The following is a 25,995-nucleotide window of genomic DNA, read 5'->3' on the forward strand; positions in this document are numbered from 1 at the left end:
GGGTAGAGGTCTTTCTCAGGGTGGGGCCTTCAACTCAGTGAGAAAGTGATCGGTTGCCCTGGTAACAGTTGTGCCACTGTCGCACCAGCATCTCTCGCAGACGGCGGTTGTTGGAGGTCTCATGGTTGGTAGCTGGATGACAGTGACGACTACCTTTCACCTCTGATAGTGTGCAGAGCACCTTCTAGCACCATCAAACTAACTGGTGGGGATGAAGCTTCAACTTGTGCATGTTTTGGTGACTTATCTAAGTGCTGTCTACCTCACTAGAGCCTTCCCATCTGGTCATAGAGAGCAACTAGTGGCCTTGCAAGAGCCTGTGATACTGGGGGGTTGTCATCATAGGACCCTAACCATGGCCATTTTGACAATAGGAATTTGAGGATTTGGAGATTTTAGATGGTTTACTTAACACAGCAAACATCTGCCTAAAAAGGAAAAAAAATAGAGGAAAGATCCTTTTGAAGTGATTACTTGACTGGTATCTAGGACCAATTGATCTGTGATCTGAGTAAAATGAATTGAAACCTAAGTCTGTTTAAGGAAGGAAAGATTTTTGTCAACGTGGTCTACACACACAGTAATACCGAGAGGGAAGTGGTCTTGGCTCAGGACCATAGATAATGCCAAGAAATATGAGTGGAATATTCCTGGTAGGTGTGTGAGTCAGAGCCCAGAACCAGATGGATTCACAGAGATTTTTCATTATCATATGGGTATTTGTTAATATCAGGCTAAATTCTTAATATTGGAATTTATAGGTTTTTTCAAAATATGCACATTAAAAATATGTGGAAACAAAGACATGTTTGCATTGGAAAGTATTTCTTTAGTATGTGAATCAGGAACATAAATGACAAACTGTATCGCTCTCTCTTTTTTTTTTTTTTTCTAAGACAGGGTTTCTCTGTGTAGCTTTGCGCCTTTCCTGGGACTCACTCTGTAGCCCAGGCTGGCCTCGAACTCATAGGGATTCACCTGGCTCTGCCTCCTGAGTGCTGGGATTAAAGGCATGAGCCACCGCTGCCCGGCAAACTTTATCGCTCTTAAGTGCTACATGCATATATGTATAACTCCATTAGTGCATAGATTCCAAGCTGGTCATAAGCATACTATGTTATGATGTCAAAGCATGAGTGAATCATTTATTCTAATAATATATAAAATAATCAATAATATATTACTATGGGAGGCATAGGACCAGAAGAAATTATGCATATCTGACATTAAAAACAAAGAAGTTGCATACATGAGAAAAAGGCTCCTGAGTACACATACAAACCATCATTGCCACTGGGCATCTGTCAATGGACTGAGCTCAGCCTTCCGGTGACGACAGTCGTGACGTCTGTTGTCCTAGGAACCCGAAATACAAAAGAGCTTTTTAAAACCACATTCATCCAACCACAGTTTCTTACAGGTACCATTTCTGTGTGTTCCTATCTCTTTCTGTACTCACATAGTGATACACTGCTATTCCAAAGAATAATGTACACCAGCTTTTTCTACATTATTAAATTTATCTATACTATCAAGTAGTTGAAAGCACCTGAATATTTCTTCAGTAAAGGAATTATATTAAATGTTTACATATTAAGTGTAATAATGAAGGATTGAAAACATGGCTCAGGGTTAAGTGACTGCTGCACCAGGGCCCATGTAAAAAGCTGTGTGGCTGTTGACACTGTAATTGCAGTGCTGAGCTGAGGGTAAGGACCGGAGGGTCTGGAGAGCTTGCAAGGCAGCCAGTCTAGCCTGGAGGGTGAGCTCCAGGCTAGTGTGACAGTCTCCAAAAGAAAAAAGGAAAAAAAGTAGAGAAAAGATTGAAGAAGACACCCCAGGGTCTTTCTCTGGCCTCTGTACATACCCACACAGGCAGCTGCACGCCCACATATATGAACACACATACATGATATAAACACATACAGTAATGAAGTGCTGAGTAGTATGTAGCTCAGTGTTAGAATGTTTGGCATATCTGTGACTCTGTTTGATGTATTACATTACCATGAAATTCCAAAAGAAAATTTCTACCATCTTTAAATGAAAAAAAAAAAAAGGCATGCTGTCTATAGGTGCTGTGATTTAGCCGCTTTATTTCTTTAGAAGCATAAATACTTATCTGTAACAAAGGAGTTTGTGTACAGTGTTGAAGATCCACAACTTCTTGTTAAATTCACATTTTCACTTCCCCTTTTTAAACAAACATTTATAATCATTATTTTATACAGATATAGATATGTGAATACAACATCGAGTTCAGTGGTCCTTCAGCATTTTCCACTTAAATGTTTTTTTTAAACATGAAAACAGGTTATAATTCCAAAGTCCAGAGTTATTTGAAACTGGAAAATATTTTTTCTGTAGAAAATAGTAAAGATGATAACATTTCCCAATAAGCCCTTTTAAGTCAAATAATAGCTAAATTATACATACAAGTATTGATTAGATTCTGGGATACAGAAGAAACCTGTCTCCATCTGTTCAGAGAGCTATGTTTTACTTAAGTTGTATAAGTGAGATTCCTATTCATCTTCCCCTTTACTGTTTGATTTACAGTAGACATCTTTTTTTTTTTTTTTTTTTTTTTTTTTTTTGGTTTTTCGAAACAGGTTTTCTCTGTGTAGCTTTACACCTTTCCTGGAACTCGCTTTGTAGACCAGGCTGGCCTCGAACTCAAAGAGATCCGCCTGCCTCTGCCTCCCAAGTGCTAGGATTAAAGGAATGCGCCACCACCACCTGGCCCAGTAGACATTTTTCTATAGGCTAATCCATAGTCTAAAAAGATTTTAGCCTCCCCTCCTGAAAGTACAGCCAGCATATTCTTTCATCAGCTTGATAACAGTACAAATTCTTATCCTAATAGTGAAATGTTTCACTAAAGCATGCCCAGTGATTGGGGAAAACCAAAACTTATTATAAGCCGCAGTCATCCTAGTCCTATGCTTTATATCTAGTATCCACTTATGAGTGAGTACATACCATGTTTGCCCTTCTGAGTCTGCGTTACCTCACTCAGGATGATATTTTCTAGTTCCAATCATTTGCCTGCAAATTTCATGATGTCATTGTTTTTCTCTGCTGAGTAGTACTCCATTGTGTATATGTGCCACATTTTCTTAATCCATTCTTCAGTTGACAGGCATCTAGGTTGTTTCCAGGTTCTGGTTATTACAAATAATGCTGCTATGAACATAGTTGAGCTCTTATCTTTGTGGTATGATTGAGCATTCCTTGGGTATGTGCCCAAGAGTGGTATGGCTGGGTCTTGAGGTAGATCAATTCCCAGTTTTCTGAGAAACTGCCATACTGATTTCCACAGTGGTTGTACAAGTTTGCATTCCCACCAACAGTGGAGGAGTGTTCCCCTTGTTCTGCATCCTCTCCAACATAGACTGTCTTCAGTGTTTTTGATCATAGCCATTCTGACAGGTGTAAGGTGGTATCTCAGAGTCCTTTTGATTTGCATTTCTTTGATGACTAAGGATGATGAGCATTTCCTTAAATGCCTTTCAGCCGTTTGAGATTCTTCTTTTGAGAATTCTCTTTTTAGCTCTGTAGCCCATTTTTGAATTTGATTGTTCAGTATTTTGATGTCTAGTTTCTTGAGTTCTTTATATACTTTGGAGATCAGCCCTCTGTCAGATGTGGGGTTGGTGAAGATCTTTCCCCATTCTGTATGCTGTCTTTTTGTCTTGTGTCCTTTGCCCTACAAAAGCTTCTCAATTTCAGGAGGTCCCATTTATTAATTATTGCTCTCAGTGTCTGTGCTACTGGTGTTATATTTAGGAAGTGGTCTCCTGTGCCAATGCGTTCAAGAGTACTTCCTACTTTTTCTTCTATCAAGTTCAGTGTAACTGGATTTATGTTTGAGGTCTTTGATCCTCTTGGACTTGAGTTTTGTGCATGGTGACAGATAGGGATCTATTTGCAATCTTCTACATGTTGACATCCAGTTATGCCAGCACCATTTGTTGAAGATACTTTCTTTTTCCATTGTATAGTTTTGGCTTCTTTGTCAAAAATGAGGTGTTCATATGTGTACGGATTAATGTCAGAGTCTTCAGTTCGATTCCATTGGTCTGTATGTCAGTTTTTATGCCAGTACCAAGCTATTTTTATTACTATAGCTCTGTAATAGAGCTTGAGGTCAGGGATGGGGATGCCTCCAGAGGTTGCTTTATTGTACAGGATTCTTTTTTAGCTTTCCTGAGTCTTTTGTTTTTCCATATGAAGTTGAGTATTGTTCTTTCCAAGTCTGTGAAGAATTGTGTTGGGATTTTGATGGGGATTGCATTGAATCTGTAGATTGCTTTTGGTAAGATTGCCATTTTTACTATGTTAATCCTACCTATCCGTGAGCATAGGAGAACTTTTCATTTTCTGATAGCTTCTTCAATTTCTTTCTTCAGAGACTTAAAGTTCTTATCATACAGGTCCTTCAAGTGTTTAGTTAGTGTTACCCCAATATTATTGTATTATTTGTGGCTATTGTAAACGGTGATGTTTCTCTGAGTTCTTTCTCAGCCCTTTTATCATTTGTATATAGGAAGGCTACTGATTTTTTTGAGTTGATCTTATATCCTGCCACATTACTGAAGGAATTTATCAGCTGTAGGAGTTCCCCGGTAGAATTTTTGCGGTCACTTATGTATACTATCATATCATCTGCAAATAGAAAAAGTTTGACTTCTTCCTTTCCAATTTCTATCCCTTTGATCTCCTTTTGTTGTCTTACTGCTCTAGCTAGAACTTCAGGTACTACATTGAATAAATATGGGGAGAGTGAACAGCCTTGTCTTCTTGTTCCTGATTTTAGTGGAATCACTTTGAGTTTCTCTCCGTTTAATTTGATGGTGGCTGTTGGCTTGCTATAAATTACCTTTATTATGTTTAGGTATGTTCCTTGTATTCCTGATCTCTCCAAGACCTTTATCATGAAGGGATGTTGGCTTTTGTCAAAGGCTTTTTCAGCATCTAATGAGATGATCATGTTTTTTTTTTTCTTTCAGTTTGTTTATATGGTGTATTACATTGACAGATTTTCCTATGTTGAACCATCCTTGCATCCCTGGGATGAAGCCTACTTGGTCACAGTGGATAACTTTTTGATGTGTTCTTGGATTCAACAAAAATATTTTGTTGAATATTTTTGCATCAATGTTCATGAGGAAGATTGGTCTGTAATTCCCTTTCTTTGTTGCATTTTTGTGTCATTTGGGTTTCAGGGTAACTGTAGCCTTATAAAAAAAAAAAGCATGATAATGTTACTTCTGTTTCTGTTGTGTGGAACAATTTGAAGATTATTGGAATTAGCTCTTCTTTGAGAATCTGGTAGAATTCTGTACTAAAACCATTTGGTCCTGGGCTTTTTTTGGTTGAGAGATTTTTGATGACTGTTTCTATTTCCTTAGGGGTTATTGGTCTATTTAAATAGTTTATCTGATTTTGATTTAACTTTGGTATGTGGTACCTATCCAGAAAATTGTCCATTTCTTCCAGATTTTCCAGTTTTGTGGAGTACAGGTTTTTGAAGTATGACCTGATGATTATCTGGATTTCCTCATTGTCTGTTGTTATGTCTCCCTTTTCATTTCTGATTTTGTTATTTTGGATGCACTCTCTCTTCCTTTTGGTTGGTTTGGATAAGAGTTTGTCTATCTTGTTGATTTTTTTCAAAGAACCAACTCTTTGTTTCATTGATTCTTTGTATTGTTCTCTTTCTTTCTATTTCATTGATTTCAGCCCTCAATTTGATTATTTCCTGGCGTCTATTCCTCCTGGGTGAGTTTGTTTCTTTTTGTTCTTGAGCTTTCAGGTGTGCTGTTAAGTCATTAGTGTGAGATTTCTCCAACTTCTTTATGTGGGCATTTAGTGCTGTGAATTTTCCTCTTAGCACTGCTTTCATACTGTCCCATAAGTTTGGGTATATTGTACTTTCATTTTCACTGAATTCTAGGAAATCTTTAATTTCTTTATCTCTTTCTTGACCCATTGGTACTTCAATTGGGCATTATTCAATTTCCATGAGATTGTAGACTTTCTATAGTTTTTGTTGTTGTTGAAGTCTACCTTTAAGGCATGGTGGTCAGATAAAATACAGGAGGTTATTCCAATGTTTTTGTATCTGTTGAGATTTGCTTTGTGACCAAGCATGTAGTCAATTTTCAAGAAGGTTCCATGGGGTGCTGAGAAGAAGGTATATTCTTTTGTGTTAGGGTGGAATGTTCTGTAGATATCTATTAAGTTCATTTGAGTCATAACATCTGTTAAGTCCTTTATTTCTCTGTTAAGTTTCAGTGTGGTAGATCTGTCCATTGGTGAGAGTAGTGTGTTGAAATCTGCCACTATTAGTGTGTGGGGTTTGATATGCGATTTAAGCTTTAATAATGTTTCCTTTAAAAATGTGGGTGCCTGCTATTGGTGGGTTAGGACTTCTGTTGGTCTTTTCTGTGTCGAACATACAGATTGCAAGCCCAGCACCACTTTGAGATCTTTGACAGCAGTTAAGTCTGCAGCTCACACAGGATTGAGCCTGTATGATAATGAGTATTCAGAGACAGGTAATGCCTGGGGGTGGGGAGGCACTTACCAACCTAAGACAGAGCGCCTGTGTGGCCTGGGCAGACATCTCCATGACAGATAAGGTGACCTGCTGACGTCCCATGCAACCTAAGTCAGAAGCTCATTTTTTAGTAAGAGGGGGACCTGTAGGGCCCTGGCCCCCATTTTGGGTAACTGTTGCCTTGCTTGCTGACCTTGACCTTGATATCTCCCTATGCTAATTCCCTGCCGGATACCACCCTCCTGAATGCTTAAGGGAAGTTCCTTGTCTGTGTATCCTGTATAATGGGTGTTAACAGCTTAGATGCAAGATTGTAAAACATCGGTAGGGAACTTCTGCCCTCCAGGGTTCTCCCATTGTGCTGTAAACCTGTATTTAAGACCTCCTTCCTCCTTCAATAAACGGCATTCGTCATTAAAAAAAAAAAAAAGTGGGTGCCTTTGTATTTAGGGCATAAATGTTCAGAATCGAGACTTCATCTTGGTGGATTTTCCCTGTGATAAATATGTAATGTCCTTCCCAATCTCTTTTGGTTGATTTTAGTTTGAAGTCTATTTTATTAGATATTAGGATAGCTACACCAGCTTGCTTCTTAAGTCCACCTGATTGTAAAGCCTTTTCCCAGGCTTTTACTCTGAGGTAGTGTCTGTCTTTGAAGTTGAGGTGTGTTTCTTGTATGCAGCAGAAGGATGGATCCTGTTTTCATATCCATTCTGTTAGCCTCTGTCTTTTTATAGGTGAGTTGAGACCATTGATATTGATGGATATTAATAACCAGTGATTGTTAATTCCTGTTATTTTTTGGTGATAGTGTTGTGTTTCCCTTCTTTGGTATTTGTTGGTGTGGAATTATCTGTTGCCTGCGTTTTCATGGGTATGTCTAATTTCCTTAGGTTGGATTTTTCCTTCTAGTGCTTTCTGTAGGGCTGGATTTGTGGCTACGTATTGTTTAAATCTGGTTTTATCACGAAATATTTTGTTTACTCTGTCTATGGTGATTGAGAGTTTTGTTGGGTATAATAGTCTGAGTTGGCATCTGTGATCTCATAGTGTCTGCATGATGTTTGTCCAGGACCTTCTAGCTTTCATAGTCTCCATTGAGAAGTCTGGTGTTATTCTGATGGGTCTGCCTTTATATCTTACTTTTTTTTTTGGTGGGGGGGCTCTTAATATTTTTTCTTTATTCTGTATGTTTAGTGGTTTGATTATTATGTGGCGAAGGGACTTTTTTTTTTTTTTTTTGATCCAGCCTACTTGGTGTTCTGTAAGCTTCTTGTATCTTCATAGGTATTTCTTTCTTTAGGTTGGGAAAGTTTTCTTCTATGATTTTGTTGAATATATTCTCTATGCCTTTAGGTTGATATTCTTCTTCTATCCCTATTATTCTTAGGTTTGGTCTTTTCATGGTGTCCCAGATTTCCTGGACATTTTGTGTTACAACTTTTTTGGCTTTAGTGTTTTCTTTGAATGACGAATCTATTTTTTCTATTGTGTCTTCAACGTCAGAGATTCTCTGTTCCATCTCTTGCATTTGGTTGGTTATGCTTGCTTCTGTAGTTTTTGTTCGTTTAGTTAGATTTTCTGTTTCCAGCATTCCTTCAGTTTGTGTCTTCTTTATTGTCTAGATTTCATTTTTTAAATCTTGTATTGTTTTCTTCATCTGTTTAATTGCTTTTTCTTGGCTTTCTTTAAGGTATTTACTGATTTCTTCCAATTTTTTGTTTGTTTTTTCTTCCATTTCTTTAAAGGAATTTTTCATTTCCTCTTTAAGTGAGTTTTTCATTTCCTCTTTTAAGGGCCTCTATCATCATCTTAAAGTCATTTTTAGGATTGATTTCTTCTGTTTCTTCTGCCTTGGTATGTTCAGGTCTTGCAGGTGTAGAATCACTAGGTTCTGATGTTGTCATATAGGTCTTTATGTTGTTGCCTGTATTTTTGCACTGGCGTCTACTCATCTCTTCCTCTGCTCGGTGCAGGTGGTGTCTGTGTCTGAGGGTGCCTCTCTTGTTCCAATTGGTAGTCTTGGTCCACTGGGAGTTTATGGTCAAATCAGAGCTGATGGGCTCTGTTTCTCCAGGAGCAGCTTAGTCCAATCAGTGTTAGTGGGTTCTGTCTCAGGGAACAGCTGTTCCCAATTGGTGCAGGGTGTGCTTATGGCTCCAGTGATTGTTGGTGTCTCATGGGATAGTTTTCTTGGCAAGGGGCCAGAGAAAGAGGCCACTTTCCAGTTCCTGGGACTCCAATGGCTGTTCCCAGTTGGTGCAGAGTGGACTATGACTCCGGTGGTTGTTGGGGTCGCAGGGCCGCAGGGCCTGGTTTTCTTGTCAAGGGAGCAGGGAAAAGCAGCTGCCTGGTCCCTGGGGCTCCAATGGTTGGTGGGGAGGGGCACGTAATGTACTCCTGGGGCCTAGGGGATAGAGACTTGGTCTGCCAGTCCAGAGATGGGGCCTTACCTGTTCCCAATCCGTGCTGGGCGGGCTTATGACTCTGGTGACCTGGTTCAATGACTGGACTGCTCCTTCTCTTGCATTCTTCGGTGGAGCTCTGCTTGCTTGCCAACTCCTCAGCTGATCTTGTTTCCTCAGACTGCAGGCTTCTGAGACCTCTTCCAAATGGATCTCTGCTGAACAGGTTGATCAGTAGGGCAATCTCACCAACACCTCCAAGTTGTTGGGCTTCTCAAGATAAGCAGCTGGATCCCGGCCGGCTTCAGGCAGAATGCTTGATCCAGTCTGGTCCTGTCCCACAGCGATGGTTTCTTCCCCAAGTGCTCTACGAAATCCTCAGCTGTTCCCAGTCGGTGAAGGGTGGGCTTATGTCTCCGGTGACCTGGTTCTCTTGAGTTCTCAGGTCCAAGAGCTTTCCTCGCTTGCCAACTCCTCAGCTGATCTTGTTTCCTCAGACTCTAGCTGCTGAATTTTATGTAACCATTGTTAATTCCCACCTGAAGTTCTTACTCTCCCTGACTTAATTTGTGCTGCTTCTCCTAGAAACATTCATTAATTCTCCTGTTCTCCTAAGCCAACATGTTGAGTGTGCCTGTGGAAATGATGTCTCCTCAACAGCTACCATGCTGTACAATGTGAAGAGCTCAGTCTCTGCTGCTTGAGGCAAGAGCTGTGCTCTTTTTAGCAAGCTTCTCCAACACTCTGTGCCTATGTGTAGAAACTTTTCCTGTTCCAGTGAAACTTATAATCCAGGGAGAAAATAAGCAGAAGCCATAAAGACATGAAGTTTTTGAAAACTACAAGGGGAGAAAAGTCTTTGGTTTGAAAATAAACAAACGGATTAGAGAGATGGCTCAGTGGTTAAGAGCACTGACTGTTCTTCTAGGGACTTTGGTTCAATTCCCAGCACCCACATGACAGCTCACAACTGTCTGTAATTCCAAGATCTGACACCCTCACACAGACATACACGCACTGAAGACACCAATAAAAACAAATGGTTAAAAAAATGATAATAATAAAAAGTCATGTATTCTCTGATTCATTTAATCAAGTACCAAAACAAATATTGGTCCCCATATGAGGACCATTTTGATGGTATTAACACTCCGTGTTTTGATGCTTTCTACAGCAGTATTGGTAACTGCAAGTAGGATTTTAAAGTGTATTAAGCTTTTTAAAATACCATATATATATAAAACTTAGTGCAACTTTATATTGTTTATATTGTCTTCAGCTATTGACACGTTTTCTCCAAAAACAATGGTTGTAACCTTTGAGAGATCTTAGTATACTACCTGGAATGGCATAGGTATGAATGTTTGTATTAAGAATATTTGAGAACCACATTAAATGAAGCCTAACATATTTGAGTAAGTGTGCATTTTTAATTTTTTTAGTTTTTCGAGACAGGGTTTCTCTGTGTAGCTTTGGTGCCTGTCCTAGATCTCACTCTATAGACCAGACTAGCCTTGAACTCACAGAGATCCACCTCCTGAGTCTGCCTCCTGAGCACTGGGATTAAAGGCGTGCGCCACCACCGCCCAGCATAGCCTTTGGGGGAGGGGTGCAATCTTAATATAGTGAATAATAAGTGAAGCATTTAATTACTACTGCAGTTGATTTGTTTTTCTCCCCCTGGGTTGGATGTCTCAGTTATCATTTTATAGTCCTTTTTTTTTTTTTTTCAAACAGGGTTTCTCTTTGTAGCCCTGGCTGTCCTAAAACTAGACCAGACTGGCCTCAGAGATCCACCTGCCTCTGCCTGTGAGTGCTGGGATCAAAGACATATGCCCCCATGCCTGGCAGGTCCTTTTATAGTCTTAAACAGTCCTTTCAGTTGAATGCCCTAGGTATAAAACATCGACTTAGGAAAAAATGTCAACCTTGGGTGCTAGGGAGGTGAGGTTGCTGTAAAAGCAAGAGGAGCTGAACTAAATCACAAGTGCCCACACAAAAGCAAGCCAACTGGTGGTGGCGCACACCTTTTAATCACAGTACTCGGGAGGCAGAGGCCAGCCTGGTCTGCAGAGCTAGTTCTAGGCCAGCCAGAGCTGTTACACAGAGAAACCCTGTCTCGGAAAACCAAGGCTTTGATTGTATTTCTTTCTTTTTTTTTTTTTTTTTTTTTTTTTGGTTTTTCGAGACAGGGTTTCTCTGTGTAGCTTTGCGCCTTTCCTGGAACTCACTTGGCAGCCCAGGCTGGCCTCGAACTCACAGAGATCCGCCTGCCTCTGCCTCCCGAGTGCTGGGATTAAAGGCGTGCGCCACCACTGCCCGGCTGATTGTATTTCTACAACAACTTGGTTATAATAATTTTGTTTTATTTTGTTTTGTTTTGTTTTGAGAAAAGGTTTCTTTGTGTAGTTTTGGTGCCTATCCTGGATCTCACTCTGTAGACCAGGCTGACCTTGAACTCACAGAGATCCGCCTGGCTCTTCCTCCTGAGTGCTGGGATCAAAGGCATGCACCCACCTGGCTTGTTTTTGAGACAAAGTCTCACTATATAATCTTGGCTGGCCTGGAACTCACTGTGATAGACCAGGCTGGCCTGGAACTCACAGAAATGGAGATCCACCTGCCTTTACCTTTACTAAAGGAGGCCAATGGGTCCTGGGAGCTCATTAGTCTGCCAGGCTAACAAGCACAGTGTTCCTCTCATGCAGAGAGACCCTGCTGCAAAAGCTGAAGTGGAGAGCAGTAGAAGGAAACCCCTGAAACCCTCCCCTGGCCTCTACATGCATGTGCTTGGGCACCTGTGCTCACATACAGGGTCAACCTGGGGAACATGAGTTGGGTTTGATTTGGTTTTGTTGGGGAGGGGGGTTGCTTTGTTTTTAGATGGAGTCTTGGTAGCAAGACTGATCTTTCTCTATCTCCCAAGTACAGGGTTGCAAGCATAAGCTAAAAACCACTCCTGGCTAAAAACTTTGTTTTGATTTTTAAAAAAGGAATGAAGTACATCATTCTACCAAGGCTTTGATTGTATTTATACAACAGTGTGGCTGTAATTTGGTTGATTTTTTGAGACAAGGTCTCAATATGTGGCCTTGTCTGGCCAGGAACTCACTGTGGTAAACCAGGCTAGCCTAGAACTCATAGAGGTCCACCTGCTTCTGCCTCTCAAGTTCTGGGATTAAAGGTTTGCGCCACCATGCATGGTACTTAGCTATAATTTAATAAAATATTTGTATATTTAATAGTACATAGGAAATGAGACTATTACTCCTGGTGTTTTAGGTCTAAAATGTAGGTAAAAGAAACCTAAGGAACAGAATAGTGTTTTTTGTGAATTACATGTCTATTATAATCTTGATTATGTAATTGGAGGGTTCTTTTCTTCTTTTCTCTCCTAAATAGCCATGTTTCTAGTATAAAGTTTTCTCATTGTCTAAATTATTGGTCTTAATGGTAAGCATAAAGTTCTGCTAATATATATTTTGAAATAAGTAAAACAAAACCTTTTTAGTGATTCCTAATCATTTTTAGGGAGAAGAGTTAAAGAGCCTTACCTAAGTCCTTCTCTTGCCAGCACAAAAATGTATCTATATATATGCAGAATTCTTGTAATCCTTTTTACAGTGGAAGCTCCCCTGAATCCAGATGCCCTGTGTGTGCTCTCCCTCCATATGTGTGTATGTGTTCACATCATACGTTTTAATAAACATGATGTGTTTAACATGTGCTCATCATAAAGGAGGCACTCTGAAAGCTGTTCTACAAAACTGTAAGAGAACTTATCCTGGTTCCTTTGCCTGGCTTATATGTGTAAGGTAATTTTATCGGAATTGTCAGATGTATTTATGGTATAAGCTATGTTTTTCTTTTCCTATTCTAGATTCAGAAGAGGCTCATTCTGTAAATCCCTCTAGTGTAGATGAAAACATTGACTCGGAGACAGAGAAAGACTCCCTCATCTGTGACAGTAAAGTCCTCCCCAGTAAAGCCCCGCTCCCGTCTGCTCTTGATGAGTATGAGTTCAAGGACGATGATGAAGAAGAGTTAAGTAAAATGATCGATGACAGGCACATTCTAAGGAAAGAACAGCGCAAAGAGAACGAGTCCGAAGCAGAAAAGAGTGGTTTGTTTGCAAAACAGGAGAAGGCCTTCTATTCCAAATCATTTAAAACTAAAAAGCAGAAGCCGTCTAGGGTTCTGTATTCCAGTACTGAAAGTTCTGACGAAGATGTTCTTCAGAACAAAAAGATTTCTACTGCATGTTCTGTCCCTGAAACATCAAATTCTGATATGCAAGCCAAGAAAGAATATGAATATAAACAGAAAGGCAAAGTTAAAAGAAAATTAAAAAATCAGAATAAAAACAAAGAGAACCAAGAATTGAAACAAGAAAAAGAGGGGAAAGAAAACACCAGAATAACAAACTTGACAGTCAATACTGCACTGGATTGTTCAGAGAAAACCAGAGAGGAGGGCGGTTTCAGGAAATCCTTTAGCCCAAAAGATGATACTTCATTACACTTATTTCATATTTCCACTGGCAAATCTCCCAAACATTCTTGTGGATTAAGTGAAAAACAGTCAACACCGCTAAAGCAAGAACATACAAAAGCATGTCTATCACCAGGGAGCTCTGAAATGTCCTTCCAGCCTGATCTGGCTCGATATGATAATACAGAACCTGAATTCTTGCCAGAAAGTTCAAATATAAAGTCTTACAAGCATAAGGAAAAAAACAAACATCAGAAAGATTTCCATCTAGAATTTGGTGAAAAATCAAATGCCAAAATAAAAGATGAGGATCATAATCCAGCATTTGAAAACTCAGAGTGCACGCTGAAAAAGATGGACAAGGAGGGCAAAACACTAAAAAAACACAAACTGAAACATAAAGAGAAGGAGAAGGAAAAGCACAAAAAGGAAGTTGAAGGGGAAAAGGAAAAATACAAAAATAAGGAAAATGCTAAAGAGCTGCAGAGGAGCGTTGAATTTGACAGAGAATTTTGGAAAGAGAATTTTTTTAAAAGCGATGAAACTGAGGATCTCTTTTTAACTATGGAACATGAGTCCCTAACAGAAAAAAAGTCAAAACTTGAAAAAACCATGAAAGATGACAAATTAACTAAGGAAAAACATGTCTCAAAAGAGAGGAACTTTAAAGAAGAACGGGAAAAGACTAAAAAGGAAAATGAAAGATCTCTTAGGGAAGAAAAGCCGAAAGAAGAAAGAGACAGTGTACTCACAGATAAAGAAGTAGAGTGTGGTTCTGTGGGGGCCAGTGTAAACCAGGACTCGGTAGGGCCACATTCCATGGAAAAGGACGTAGACATTGAAAAACAAGAAAAGCATACAAAAGAAAGGGAGAAATCGGACAGACGATTTCAAACTAAGGAAAAAGAGGTTGACAAGACTGAACGAAAATTTTCTGAAAAAGAAAAGAAGATAAAACATGAACATAAGTCAGAAAAAGAGAAATTGGATTTTAGTGAATGTGTTGACAGAGTAAAAGAAAAGGACAAGTTATATTCACACCAAACAGAAAGGGGTCATAAAGAAGGGGAGAAAATAAAAAACACTATTAAAAAAACTGATGACAGAGAGAGGAACAGAGAAAAAGTGGATAGAAAGCATGACAAAGAAAAACCTGAAAAGGAGAGGTGTTTAGCAGAAAGCAAAGAAAAGCACTTGGAGAAAAAAAAGTCTGATAATAGTGAGTATACTAAATCCGAAAAGGTCAGAAATAAAGACAGGGAAGGAGAGAAGAAGGAAAAATTTAGAGATAAAGAAAGTATAAATGTTACAAACGCCAGACATTTGCAAGAAGAGAAAAGGTCAAGTATAGGAGATAGTAGTAGTAAAATCCAGCATGAGAAAACTATGTCCCTTAAAGAAAAGGCAAGGGATGAACCTTTGAAAACTCCAGATGGAAAAGAAAAAGATAAAAAAGATATAGACAGATACAAAGAACGAGACAAACGTAAAGATAAAATCCAACTAAATACTTTAATCAAACTAAAATCTGAAACAGATAAGCCTAAACCTAAGTCATCACCGGCATCGAAAGACATCCGACCTAAAGAAAAGAGGCTAGTCAATGATGATCTAATGCAGACAAGTTTTGAACGGATGCTCAGCCTTAAAGACCTAGAGATAGAACAGTGGCACAAAAAACATAAGGAAAAAATTAAGCAAAAAGAAAAAGAACGATTAAGAAATCGTACTTGTTTAGAACTTAAAGTAAAAGATAAAGAAAAAACAAAACATACACCCACTGAATCAAAAAATAAAGAATTTACCAGGTCAAGAAGTTCAGAATTGACTGACGTTTATAACAAGGAGAAACAATCTAAAGATGTTGGAAGTAATAGATCACAATCTGTTGACACCAAAAATGTACTGAATTTAGGGAAGTCATCCTTTATTTCAGAGAACAGCTCAAACCGCTCTCCTAGGTCCGAAAGTGAGAGGCTGGGTCTTAGCTCCAGGTCTGTGTCCATGATTTCTGTTGCTAGTTCAGAAGACTCTTGTCAAACAGTGACAACCCCACGGCCTCTTGTTGAATATGACTCTGACTTTATGTTAGAGGGCTCAGAATCTCAATTGTCATTTTCCCAGTCACCTTTTTTGCCAAATGCCAAATCTCCAGCCCTTTACGAAAGGGAGCTGGAGAGCCTTGCTGACATGCCGGAGCGACTTAAACCACCATGTTCAAACAGACTTCCAGTGTGCCATCTCAGGTCATCTTCTGTGGAAGATGTTAAACTAATTACTAATGAGGTACGGCCTGCTGTGGAAATCAGAAGATGTAGCATGCCCTCCGTCATTTGTGAACCCACAAAACATTTCCAGATATCAGAAGAAAGCCACCAAGGCAGCTTAGCTGTGCCAAGAGAGACTTCTCCTTCTCCCAAACCTGAAGTATCTTCAGCAGTGCCGGAAAGAGGCCTTTCGCATGTGTCTGACTTACACCCCAGCTTTACAGGCTCTCCAACTAGGTCTGTAAACAGCAGGTATATTTCATCTGATACAAATGTAATCAAGAGTACTAGTCTTGTGGGTACTTCGATGGACAGTCCGATACACTTGGAACCATCTAATCAGGTTGGAGTGATCCAAAATAAATCATGGGAGATGCCTGTTGATAAATTGGAGTCTTTAAGCACCAATGAGGTTATCTGCCCAGATTCTAGTACATCTGACCAATATTCCTCTGCTCAGAGTTTTTGTAATTCAGAAAACAAAATGTTAAGAGAACAAAATACTGATTGCTTATCCCTACACCAGACTGATCTGCCAGGAAACTCGTGTGCTCAGGATCCAGTATCCTTTCTGTCTTCATCACAACCCTGCTCTTTTTCCAACCAGTCACATTCAGATGCTGAGTCTGCTTCTAAACCTGTGTCTTTGTCATATATTGCCAATCAAGAACCAGGTGTTTTACAACAGAGAAATGCAGCTCATATGATTAGCTCTGTTTTAGATAGTGATAGTAACTTTACAAAGGATATGGAAAATACGTTTGTTCTAGCAGACATTCAAAAGACGAATTCTTTTGTACCAGTTTACTCTGAGAGCACTATTCAAGAAACACTCCCAAACTTTGGGAAGGCGAATACTTTGCTTGTATTGCCATCAGAAAAGGACTTCAGCGGAAGTGATGCTCCTCAGATAAATACACAGTACGCGTTTAGCAAACTCACTTACAAGTCTTCCAGTAGCCATGAAGTTGAGAAGAGCACAGATGATACTCAAGTTATCTCCCATGAAAAAGAAAACAAACTGCAAAGTTTGGTCATAACTCCGTTGAGTAAATGTGATTCTGATTTGTATGAAATGAATGCAGGGATGCCAAAAGGAAACCTAAATGAACAGGAGAATCCAAGGCACGGTCCTGATGGTGAAAAGTATTTGCTTTCCATTGAGGATGAAGAATCTCAGCAGAGCACTCTGTCAAGTGTGGGGAACCATTCGCAGCAGTCAGCCCAACCGGAGATGCATAAATATGACCAGCTAATTAAAGGAGAATTAGAAGAAAGTGCTGAAGACGATAAAACTGAAAACCAAACCCCCCAAAGAATGACTAGAAACAAATCGAGCACAATGGTAAATCAGAGCAAGCAGATTGTTGCTGGCTGTACACTTCTGCCAGAAAAAGACAATGACTCCTCCCCTAGAGGAAGAATAAGGCTCACTGAAGAAGATGATCCCCAGATTCACCATCCCCGGAAAAGGAAAGTGTCACGGGTCCCTCAGCCTGTGCAAGTGAGTCCTTCTTTACTACAGGCCAAGGAGAAAACGCAGCAGTCTCTCGCAGCCATCGTCGATTCTCTGAAACTAGATGAGATCCAACCCTACAGCTCTGAGAGAGCAAATCCGTACTTTGAGTATTTGCACATAAGGAAAAAAATTGAAGAAAAACGCAAGTTATTATGTAGCGTTATTCCTCAAGCTCCTCAGTATTATGATGAGTATGTAACATTTAATGGATCGTATCTCCTGGATGGAAACCCCTTAAGCAAGATTTGTATTCCTACAGTAAGTAAATTGTCCCTTGCTACACATCTGTAACACTCGTAAGGGTATAACTCAGTGATAGTGCACCTGTCTCATGTACAGAAGGCCTTGGCTTCAGGCTTCAGTACTGGGTAGAAAATTGGGCATATGCAAGCTGCATACATAGTTTTAAGTTTTCTAGTAGTTAATATTTTCAAATCAAAAAACCCTGGTAGATTAATTTTATAAATGTTAAGTCAGTATATCCAGTGTATTCGGTATATAATCAAAATACAGTTACTGAGATATTTTACTTCTTTTTCCACTGAGTCTTTTGAAGTCTGATGTACTTATGGTACATGTCTGCCCTGACATCAGGTATCGTGTTAGCTTTCCCTCAGCTGCTCATCCTTTTGTTTTAAAGGAGACATGTTTTGATTTCTTTGACGACAAATGAATGCCTCTACATGGACTTGATCCCATTGTTTCGTCTTCTCTAGAACCTTCCTCTGTGAAACACTTCTCACTGGTACTTTTTCCCAGTCTCCTTTCTTGATTGGCCTGTGTCTGCTCATTCAGAATATAGGTTACTTCTGTCTTAGAGAGAGAGAAATCTCCCTTGACTTTCCCAGCTCATCAACCTTCCACTGTCTGTCACCTTCACTGCCACGTTTGTGCAAAGTATTTTGTGTGTGACAGTTTGTCAGCCTCATGTCTTACTTAGTCTTGAGCTATTATGGCAGAGCAGGAATCACCACTGATCTGTTTGTAAGGTTCATTGGATTGTTTTTCTATTTGGTCTGATTTGACATCATAACCACCTTGTTCTTACTCAGTTCTCCTGTCATGGGCTTAAGTACTTATTTATTCTTCTGACTCCTCTGCCTTATTGACTGTTTCTGTCCCACTAAATGTGCTGCTTGCCTCCTCTCTCTCGCCATTTTCTGTATTGCAATTGTGATGTGATGACTTCATTACTGCCTTAGATACTCAGATACATGAATATTGCATATTCAAATACATTATGTTACATAGACAAGTAATAAGTATATGCTAAGCATTGTGCTAGGAGCTAGATATTGGAGATGAACAAGATGGACATTCTAAATCGCTGCCAGAGTTCCCATCTTTCCTCTGTCCAACTTTAGGATGATCTGAGTTTCTTTATAAAACACATCTGTTGTTGGGATGTGGTTGGTGCACACCATTGATCCCAACATGGGGGAGGCAGAGGAGGCAGATCTCCCTGACTTCAAGGCTAGCCTGGTCTATGTAGAGAGTTCCAGGCCAGACAGAGCTACATAGTAGGACCCTGTCTTTAAAAAAAAATGAATCTCTTAATGTGACTATGAGGCTAAACATCTTGAGTGGCTGTCAATTTCTGTAGAATAAATCTCAATTTCTTACTATTACATACAAGGTCCTTCCTTCCAGTACTTTGCTAGGCATGGTCCTAGTAACTACCTCTAGTGTATAGGAAGGCTACACTGGAATCCCCTAACATGGGGACTGTTTTGCAGCATCCTTTTACATGCTTTATCTTTTTTTTTTGTTTCTTTGTTTTTGTTTTTGTTTTTTTTGGTTTTTTTTTTTTGGTTTTTCGAGACAGGGTTTCTCTGTGTAGCTTTGCGCCTTTCCTGGAACTCACTTGGTAGTCCAGGCTGGCCTCGAACTCACAGAGATCCGCCTGGCTCTGCCTCCCGAGTGCTGGGATTAAAGGCGTGCGCCACCACCGCCCGGCCACATGCTTTATCTTTTAATTGGTACCTTTTAAATGGATGAGAACATACTCTGCCTAATATTAGCTGAGAAGTGATGCTGGTGCATTTAAAATCTAACAGATTAGATTTCAATAGCAATAGTAGTAGACTAAGTAATGAGCAGTAAATTTGTTATTGATACAGTCTTTCAGCAAAATCCATTGTTAATAATTTTTAAAAATTCAGCTAATAATATTTTGTTTGTTGCCCAATTTTTATTTCCTTTTAAAAGGTAAAACATTTTAACTGGAATTATATAGGCTTAGACTATAACATAAAGAACACGTTATGTTACAACTTTGTAAGCTAGCTAGGAGTACTTAAAAGTAAACTCTGTCACCTCACCCCTGAGAAACAATGTAATACAAGTTTGAAACAGTACAGAGAGATTCTTTGTTGAATTAGAATTAATTGTTTCAAATACTGCTTTAAAAGAGATGATAGAAACTGGATATAGTATGGATTTTTGTCTTTAATGAGAATTACTAAGGCTGTGTAGTAAAGCTAATGTCCACTTAGCATTCACAAATTAAATACCTAAATTTTACCAGTAGTTTTGTGTAGTTTTAAGTGACTGACTCCACTTCTCTTCTAATTATCTCTCTCCTTCCACTGTTTCTCCACCGTTCCTCTAACGTACTTAGCTCTTCCTTCAAAATGCTCACATACTGTCCTCTCGAGAATCTTCCTTCGCAGCCCCAGTCTTAAATGAATGATCTTCCTCTGTGTTCCTTGAGACAACTGCATACCTACAAGAGATGGTAGTTTTAAAACAGTAGCACCAAACTCGTTTTTCTCAACTTAAAGCAATTCACAAGACACACACACACACACACACACACACAAATCAATGTAGTTTTTCAGTTAGAGGCTTGAACAATTATCCCAAATAAGCTGCTGCCTTGTAGATGTCTGCACTGTTCTGTTGAGACCTTGTGATGACATCTTACAGTGTTTGGTTGCTCAGAATTCCTAGTTAGAAAGTCTTTATGAATCTAGCTTTGATGTTTTTTAGGAAAGGACTTGTCTGTGTTGTCTTGTGATCACTGTAGCAGCAGCATAGGAATGTGATGTCCTACTTTCTGGTGGAATCAACAAGGATAGGAAAAGGAAAACAGATACCCTAGGGAGAAGAGAGAATATTCAGGGTTAATAGTAAATTGCCAACTTCCTGTGGGATTAATAAGAAAGCATAGTCCATTGTAATACCAAGTTAGAAATGAACTAATAACTGTTGAATGGTTATACACAAAGTTATGTGGAATGTCACATACAATAAAGAAAGCTTATTACATAGTTGTATCTACTTCTATATGAAAGAGTTCATTAACACCGAGGTTTTTGTTTTATTCTCATCAAGTCTACAAAGATGCTTTGCTTATTAAACTGAAGCACTGCTGTGGTCCCCAAGAGCGCTTCTGTTTTTACACAGCTTTTCTGTTTTTGTGGCTCATCATCTCTTCCTGTCTGGGAGCTGTAACTGATGTTCTAAAATAGCTCTGTAGTAATTAACTTTTTAGTCTTAATAATTTGCTCTTTGAAATTTTGCTGTGGCCTAAGGATCAAAACATCTAAGCATAATGGAATGTCCTGCTAGGTTTCAGACAACCAGCACTGACTGAAAAGTCTCACTCAGTTGTTTAATGAGCTGTTTTCATCAGACAGATGCGCTGTGGCAAATAAGCTGACAGCATTTAGTTTGCCTCAAAGATTCTGTGCTTCAGTTCAGTGTTTTCTGAATCCATTGCTTTAGGCAGAGTATCGTGTTAGTGGGAGCATGTGTCAGAGGCTCATCACCTCATGGCAGCCAGTAAAGGAAGACACTCCCACCTCCACCAGCCAGGTCTCTTTGCAGCTCCACCACCTTCCAGTAGTTTGTTCAGATTTTGTTTTGAACAAACTTGGTTTTGATTCAACTGTTGATTAGAGCAGAGCTCATAACCTAATTGTATTAGAAAGTGTCTGTTGTCAGGTTGATAAACGTGGGAAGAAGGAACCCCAAATGAAGAGTCTCCTCCCTCAGACTGGCTTGTGGGCATGCGTATGGGGCATCTCTTGATTGGTAATTGATGGAGGAGGGTGCAGCCCACTGAGTGGTACCATCCCTAGACACATGGGCCCTGTCTATATAAGAAAAATAGTTAAGCAAGGCAGTAAGCAGCATGCCTCCATTGGTTCCTGCTTCTAGTTCCTGTCTCAAGTTCCTGCCCTGGCTTCCCTCAATGATGAACTGTAACTCACAAGCAAATAAACCCTTCCCTCCCGGGGTTGCTTTTGGTCAGTGCTTTATCACAGCAGTAGAGAAGAAGAAAACTAAAACAATTACTTCTATGCATTTCTAATTGACACTCACTAGTATTCCTTATTAATCTTCCAGGAGTCTCAGTCTAATCAAGTTGACAAGAGTAACCATCACAGAACTGTATTGTTTAATTTATGGAATGTCAGGTTTTAAGTTACGCACTAAAAGTTTAATTGTAGATAAAAAACTTAATAGTTTATGTGTGCTTTCTAATTAGATTACACCACCACCTTCGCTGTCAGATCCACTTAAAGAGCTCTTTCGGCAACAGGAAGTAGTAAGAATGAAACTACGTTTGCAACATAGTATCGAAAGGGTAAGGTACCCTCAAATATAAATGTATGCAAAAAATAACCATTTACAATAGTAAAAATGGCCTATGGCTTTTCATTAGTGGACATTGCCTGTTTACCGCTGTCTGGGGAAATGCTGTGATTTTGTCCTCTTGTGCTCATCCAATTAAAGAGAGAATTTTAAACCTGTCTTAGGATAGTTACTTTATTACTACAATTCATGCTGAAGTGTGTTTTTATATTTAAAATCCCTATGATGTATCATTTGTTAAATTTGTGATATTAGAATAGTCAGTTTCTAGTAGAACATTTATAATTTTAAATTTTTGAGTGCTTTCTTGGCATACCAGCCTCTTTAGGCCTAATGGAAAAGGCTATGTTTATTCATTTTTTTGGTATGCCTTAGTATCTAGTTTTCAGTTGTTTGTTTGTTTTTAGTTTTTTGAGACAGGGTTTTTCTCTGTGTAACAGCTCTGGCTGTCCTGGAACTCTATTTGTAGACCAGGCTGGCCTCAAACTCACAGAGATCCACCTGCCTCTGCCTCTTGAGTGCTGGAATTGAAGGTGTGCATTACTGCCACCCAGCAATAGTTTGGTTTTGTTGTTGTTGTTGTTGTTGTTTTGTTTTGTTTTGTTTTTGAGGCAGGGTTTCTCTGTGTTGCCCTGATTGTCCCAGAACTCACTCTGTAGACCAGGCTGACTTCAAACTCAGAGATCCGCCTGCCACTGCCCCCAAGTGCTGGGATTAAAGGCGTGCGCATCACCACCTCCCAGCTAGTAGTTAGTCTTGACATGAGGGGAAAAAGACAAGCTGGTGATGGAGAGATAGTTCCCTAGTTAATAAAATCACTTGCTGTTCTTGTAGAGGACATGGGTTCAGGTCTAAATACCCATATAGTGGCTCACAACCGTCTAACTCCTGTTTCAGAGGATCCAAAGTGCTCTTCCAGTCTTCCACAGGCAGCAGGCACACATGTGGTGCCATACATAACATGCAGGCAAAACATTTACATAAAATTAATCCTATTCCTAGAAATCATGAACGTCATTTTACATGGATTTACAAAGTATATCCCTTAATCCAGCATTCCAGAGGCAGAGGCAGACAGATGGATCTTTGTGAGTTCAAAGCCAGCATGGTCATATAACAAGATTCAGAATAGACAGGTCTCCATAAAGGAACCCTATCTCAAAACAAAGCATAAATATATTTATATCCCCTTAACCTTGTGTTAAAGTTCCATGGTCTCTAAAAGATAAAAGCTATGATATTTCACAGAAATATACATGTTCTTGTCTTCGATTTATATACAATAGGTTCCCCATAGCAGAGACCTTTAACCTTTTTTATACTTTGGACCAATGAGGAAACTGGGAACCAGTTCTCAGACTGTGTTTTAAGTGAATAAATTCATGTGGTTGCAAAGAGAAGCAAGAAGGGAGAGCAAAGCGCCCGGGCGGGCTGGACTCCTTGCCGCTGTCTCGCACAGAGAAAGCAGGATGGCATGTTCCCAGCCTATCCTCACAAGGCACTGTTTGCAAGTCTCTGCTTGACATTCTTGCTAGCACAGGTCTCAAAGCTATCCTAGTTGACACTGGAAGTGAAAGTTTAGGGTAACCAAGTAATACAAGCCCATAGCCAGGCTCAGGATGGGTTACAATCTACAGATGGACATCTGAAGTTCTATCTGCTAAATGCCAAAGATTAACTTGAGGACTCAGCCTATTCCATAACTGGAAGGTTGGGACACTTAGCTCATTAAAGAGGAGTGTGTTTATTTCTGTAAATAACATCATTGTAAAAATTTAGCCACAACTGGAGAGATGGCTCAGCAGTCAAGAGCACTCCCTGCTCTTGCAGAGGACCTCGATTTGGTTTTCAACACACACATTGCAGCTCACATTCACCTGTAACTGCAATTTCAAGAGATCCAGTGCCCCTTCTGGCCTCTACAAGCACAGGCACGCAGATGTAGTCCACAAACACACTCACACACATAAAAATAGATATTCTGAGAGAGAGAGAGAGAGAGAGAGAGAGAGAGAGAGAGAGAGAGAGAGAGAGCGCGAGCGCGCAGCCGTCACAAGGGAATACATACATCTGTTAGACTGACTATATAATAAGTGGCATAGTAGACTACACCGAGAAATAGGTAAAGAAATGGGAACCATCATACATTATTGATGAGGGTGTAAAATGACAGCAGCTGCTATTGCAACAGTTTGACTATTCCTCAACCGTTAACAGACTTGTGACCCAGCAGTTTCACTCCTAGTTATTACCTCATAAAAATAAAAATAGATGTCCAGGACAAACAGAAGCTTAAGCATAAATGCTCATGACAGCTTTCATAGTAACCCCGAAGAATAACAACTGTGGGGAAGGCAGAACATTATCTCAGACCTGTTAGAGCACTAAGAGTTAAAGTGACATAAGGCAGATCAACAAAAAGCATACAGTTTTGATTTAAAGTTTTACTGAACATGGAGCCCTATGAGGAAATGAAGACCCAGAGACGTGGTGAAGCCCTGATGCTTTTGTGTTAGATTAGACAGAGAAACCTCACAATGCAAAGGGAAGGTAAGTTCAAAAGGGCTGTACAGAGTTCTCTTGGTTTACCTCCCTGTTTCTGCTGGAAAGAATGTTCCTCTCCGCTGGGCTATCGTGGCACACACCTTTAATCCCATCTCTCGGGAGGCAGAGGCAGGCGGATCTCTGTGAGTTCAAGGCCAGCCTGGGCTACAGAGCGAGATCCAAGACAGGCATCAAAACTACACAGAGCAATGCTGTCGCAACTCTCCCTCACCCCCCAAAAAAGAATGTTCCTTTCCTCCTAACCCGTAGAGGACATCTTTTACTTTGGAGTCTTATTTCCTCAGAGTGCCCTTGCCCTAATTATTTTTAAAATGACTATAGCTCAAAATAAGCATTATGCCAAATTAGCATGTTTTGAAGTGGCAAAGTCTGCCACCCTTCAAATCCAAATGGTCAAATAATGAATGGCATACATAAAATATATGTCTACAGTAGAATATGATTTGTTAATAGCAAAGAAGTAGATATATAGTACACACTACAGTGTGGGTGAACCTTGAAAATACAAGACACTAAGTAAGGAAAATCAGTCTCAAAAGGCCACATAGTGTGTGATTTTATTTATGAGTAATTGAATTTTCAAAACAAGTAAACTCATAGGGACAAAAGGTAGATTACTGATAGCTAGAAGATATAAGAAAGAAGAGTGACTGCCAATAATAGGAGATTTCTTTCTGGTTTGATGAAAATCTTCCGGAACTAGAACATGCATTTATTTATTTTTATTATATGTATGAGGTTTTTGCTGGCATGTATGTCTGTGCATCACATGCATGCCTGGTGCCTGTGGAGTTAGAAGAGATGTTCAGTCCCCTGAAGCTGGAGTTATAGACCGCTGTGAGCCTCCGTGTAGGTACTAGGAACTAAACAAAGGTCCTCTACAAGAGCAACAGGTGCTCTTAACCACTGAGCCATCTCTCCAGCCCCATCCATACACTTCAAAAACAATTTTAAGAAAGAAACTGCCAATTTTGGAGAGGGAAGATTTCTCTAGAACACTAGGAATTTTTAAATTTCTCAAGCCTCCTGTGAAGAAAATGGTACTCTATGATTAAGATTATTTCATGTAACTTAAGTGACTTTATCTAATTTCACAAATAACTTTATGAATATTTTTAATTACTCTGTTTTCAATTAGGAAAAACTTATTGTATCCAATGAACAAGAAGTTCTGCGAGTCCATTACAGAGCTGCGAGGACACTGGCCAATCAGACACTGCCGTTCAGTGCTTGCACTGTCCTGCTGGATGCAGAGGTGTACAACGTGCCCTTGGACTCACAGGTAAAGTGCTGGTTGATACAGAGTGCTTTCAGGAACTGTAACGGGCCTGTTTGTAGATCTGTCTTTGTAGAAGGTGGTTGAATTAAAGTCAGAGAAAAAAGGCAATTTCAAAAGTGTTCCTGGAACAGCTGGTCCTCTGTATTGTGGGTTGGTATAAAGCCAGGTAGCCATTTGGACATGCGTGTGCAGGCCTCACCCCAGAACTCGAGAGGCCATACTCTATCTGTTTAACAAAATGAAGGGCTAAGAAGATGACTCCGTGGATAAAGTGCTTACCATGCAAGTGTGAGGACCTGAGT

General features: G+C 39.7%; 1 protein-coding gene across 6 annotated transcripts in view; it reads left to right on the forward strand.

Annotated features, from left to right (window-relative positions):
- Positions 1 to 25,995, forward strand: part of Ankrd12 (ankyrin repeat domain 12) — a 105,153-nt gene that overhangs the window by 70,878 nt on the left and 8,280 nt on the right. For all 6 annotated transcript variants that reach the window (XM_052750203.1, XM_052750206.1, XM_052750204.1 and 3 more), the window contains 3 exons: positions 12,851 to 17,505; positions 21,743 to 21,841; positions 25,553 to 25,696. In XM_052750203.1, the coding sequence (XP_052606163.1) occupies positions 12,851 to 17,505; positions 21,743 to 21,841; positions 25,553 to 25,696 (4,898 nt within the window). The remainder of the gene's footprint in view (positions 1 to 12,850; positions 17,506 to 21,742; positions 21,842 to 25,552; positions 25,697 to 25,995) is intronic.

The sequence above is a fragment of the Peromyscus californicus genome, unplaced genomic scaffold (assembly GCF_007827085.1).
Source record: "Peromyscus californicus insignis strain IS unplaced genomic scaffold, ASM782708v3 Scaffold_21__1_contigs__length_65335640, whole genome shotgun sequence".
NCBI lineage: Eukaryota > Metazoa > Chordata > Mammalia > Rodentia > Cricetidae > Peromyscus > Peromyscus californicus.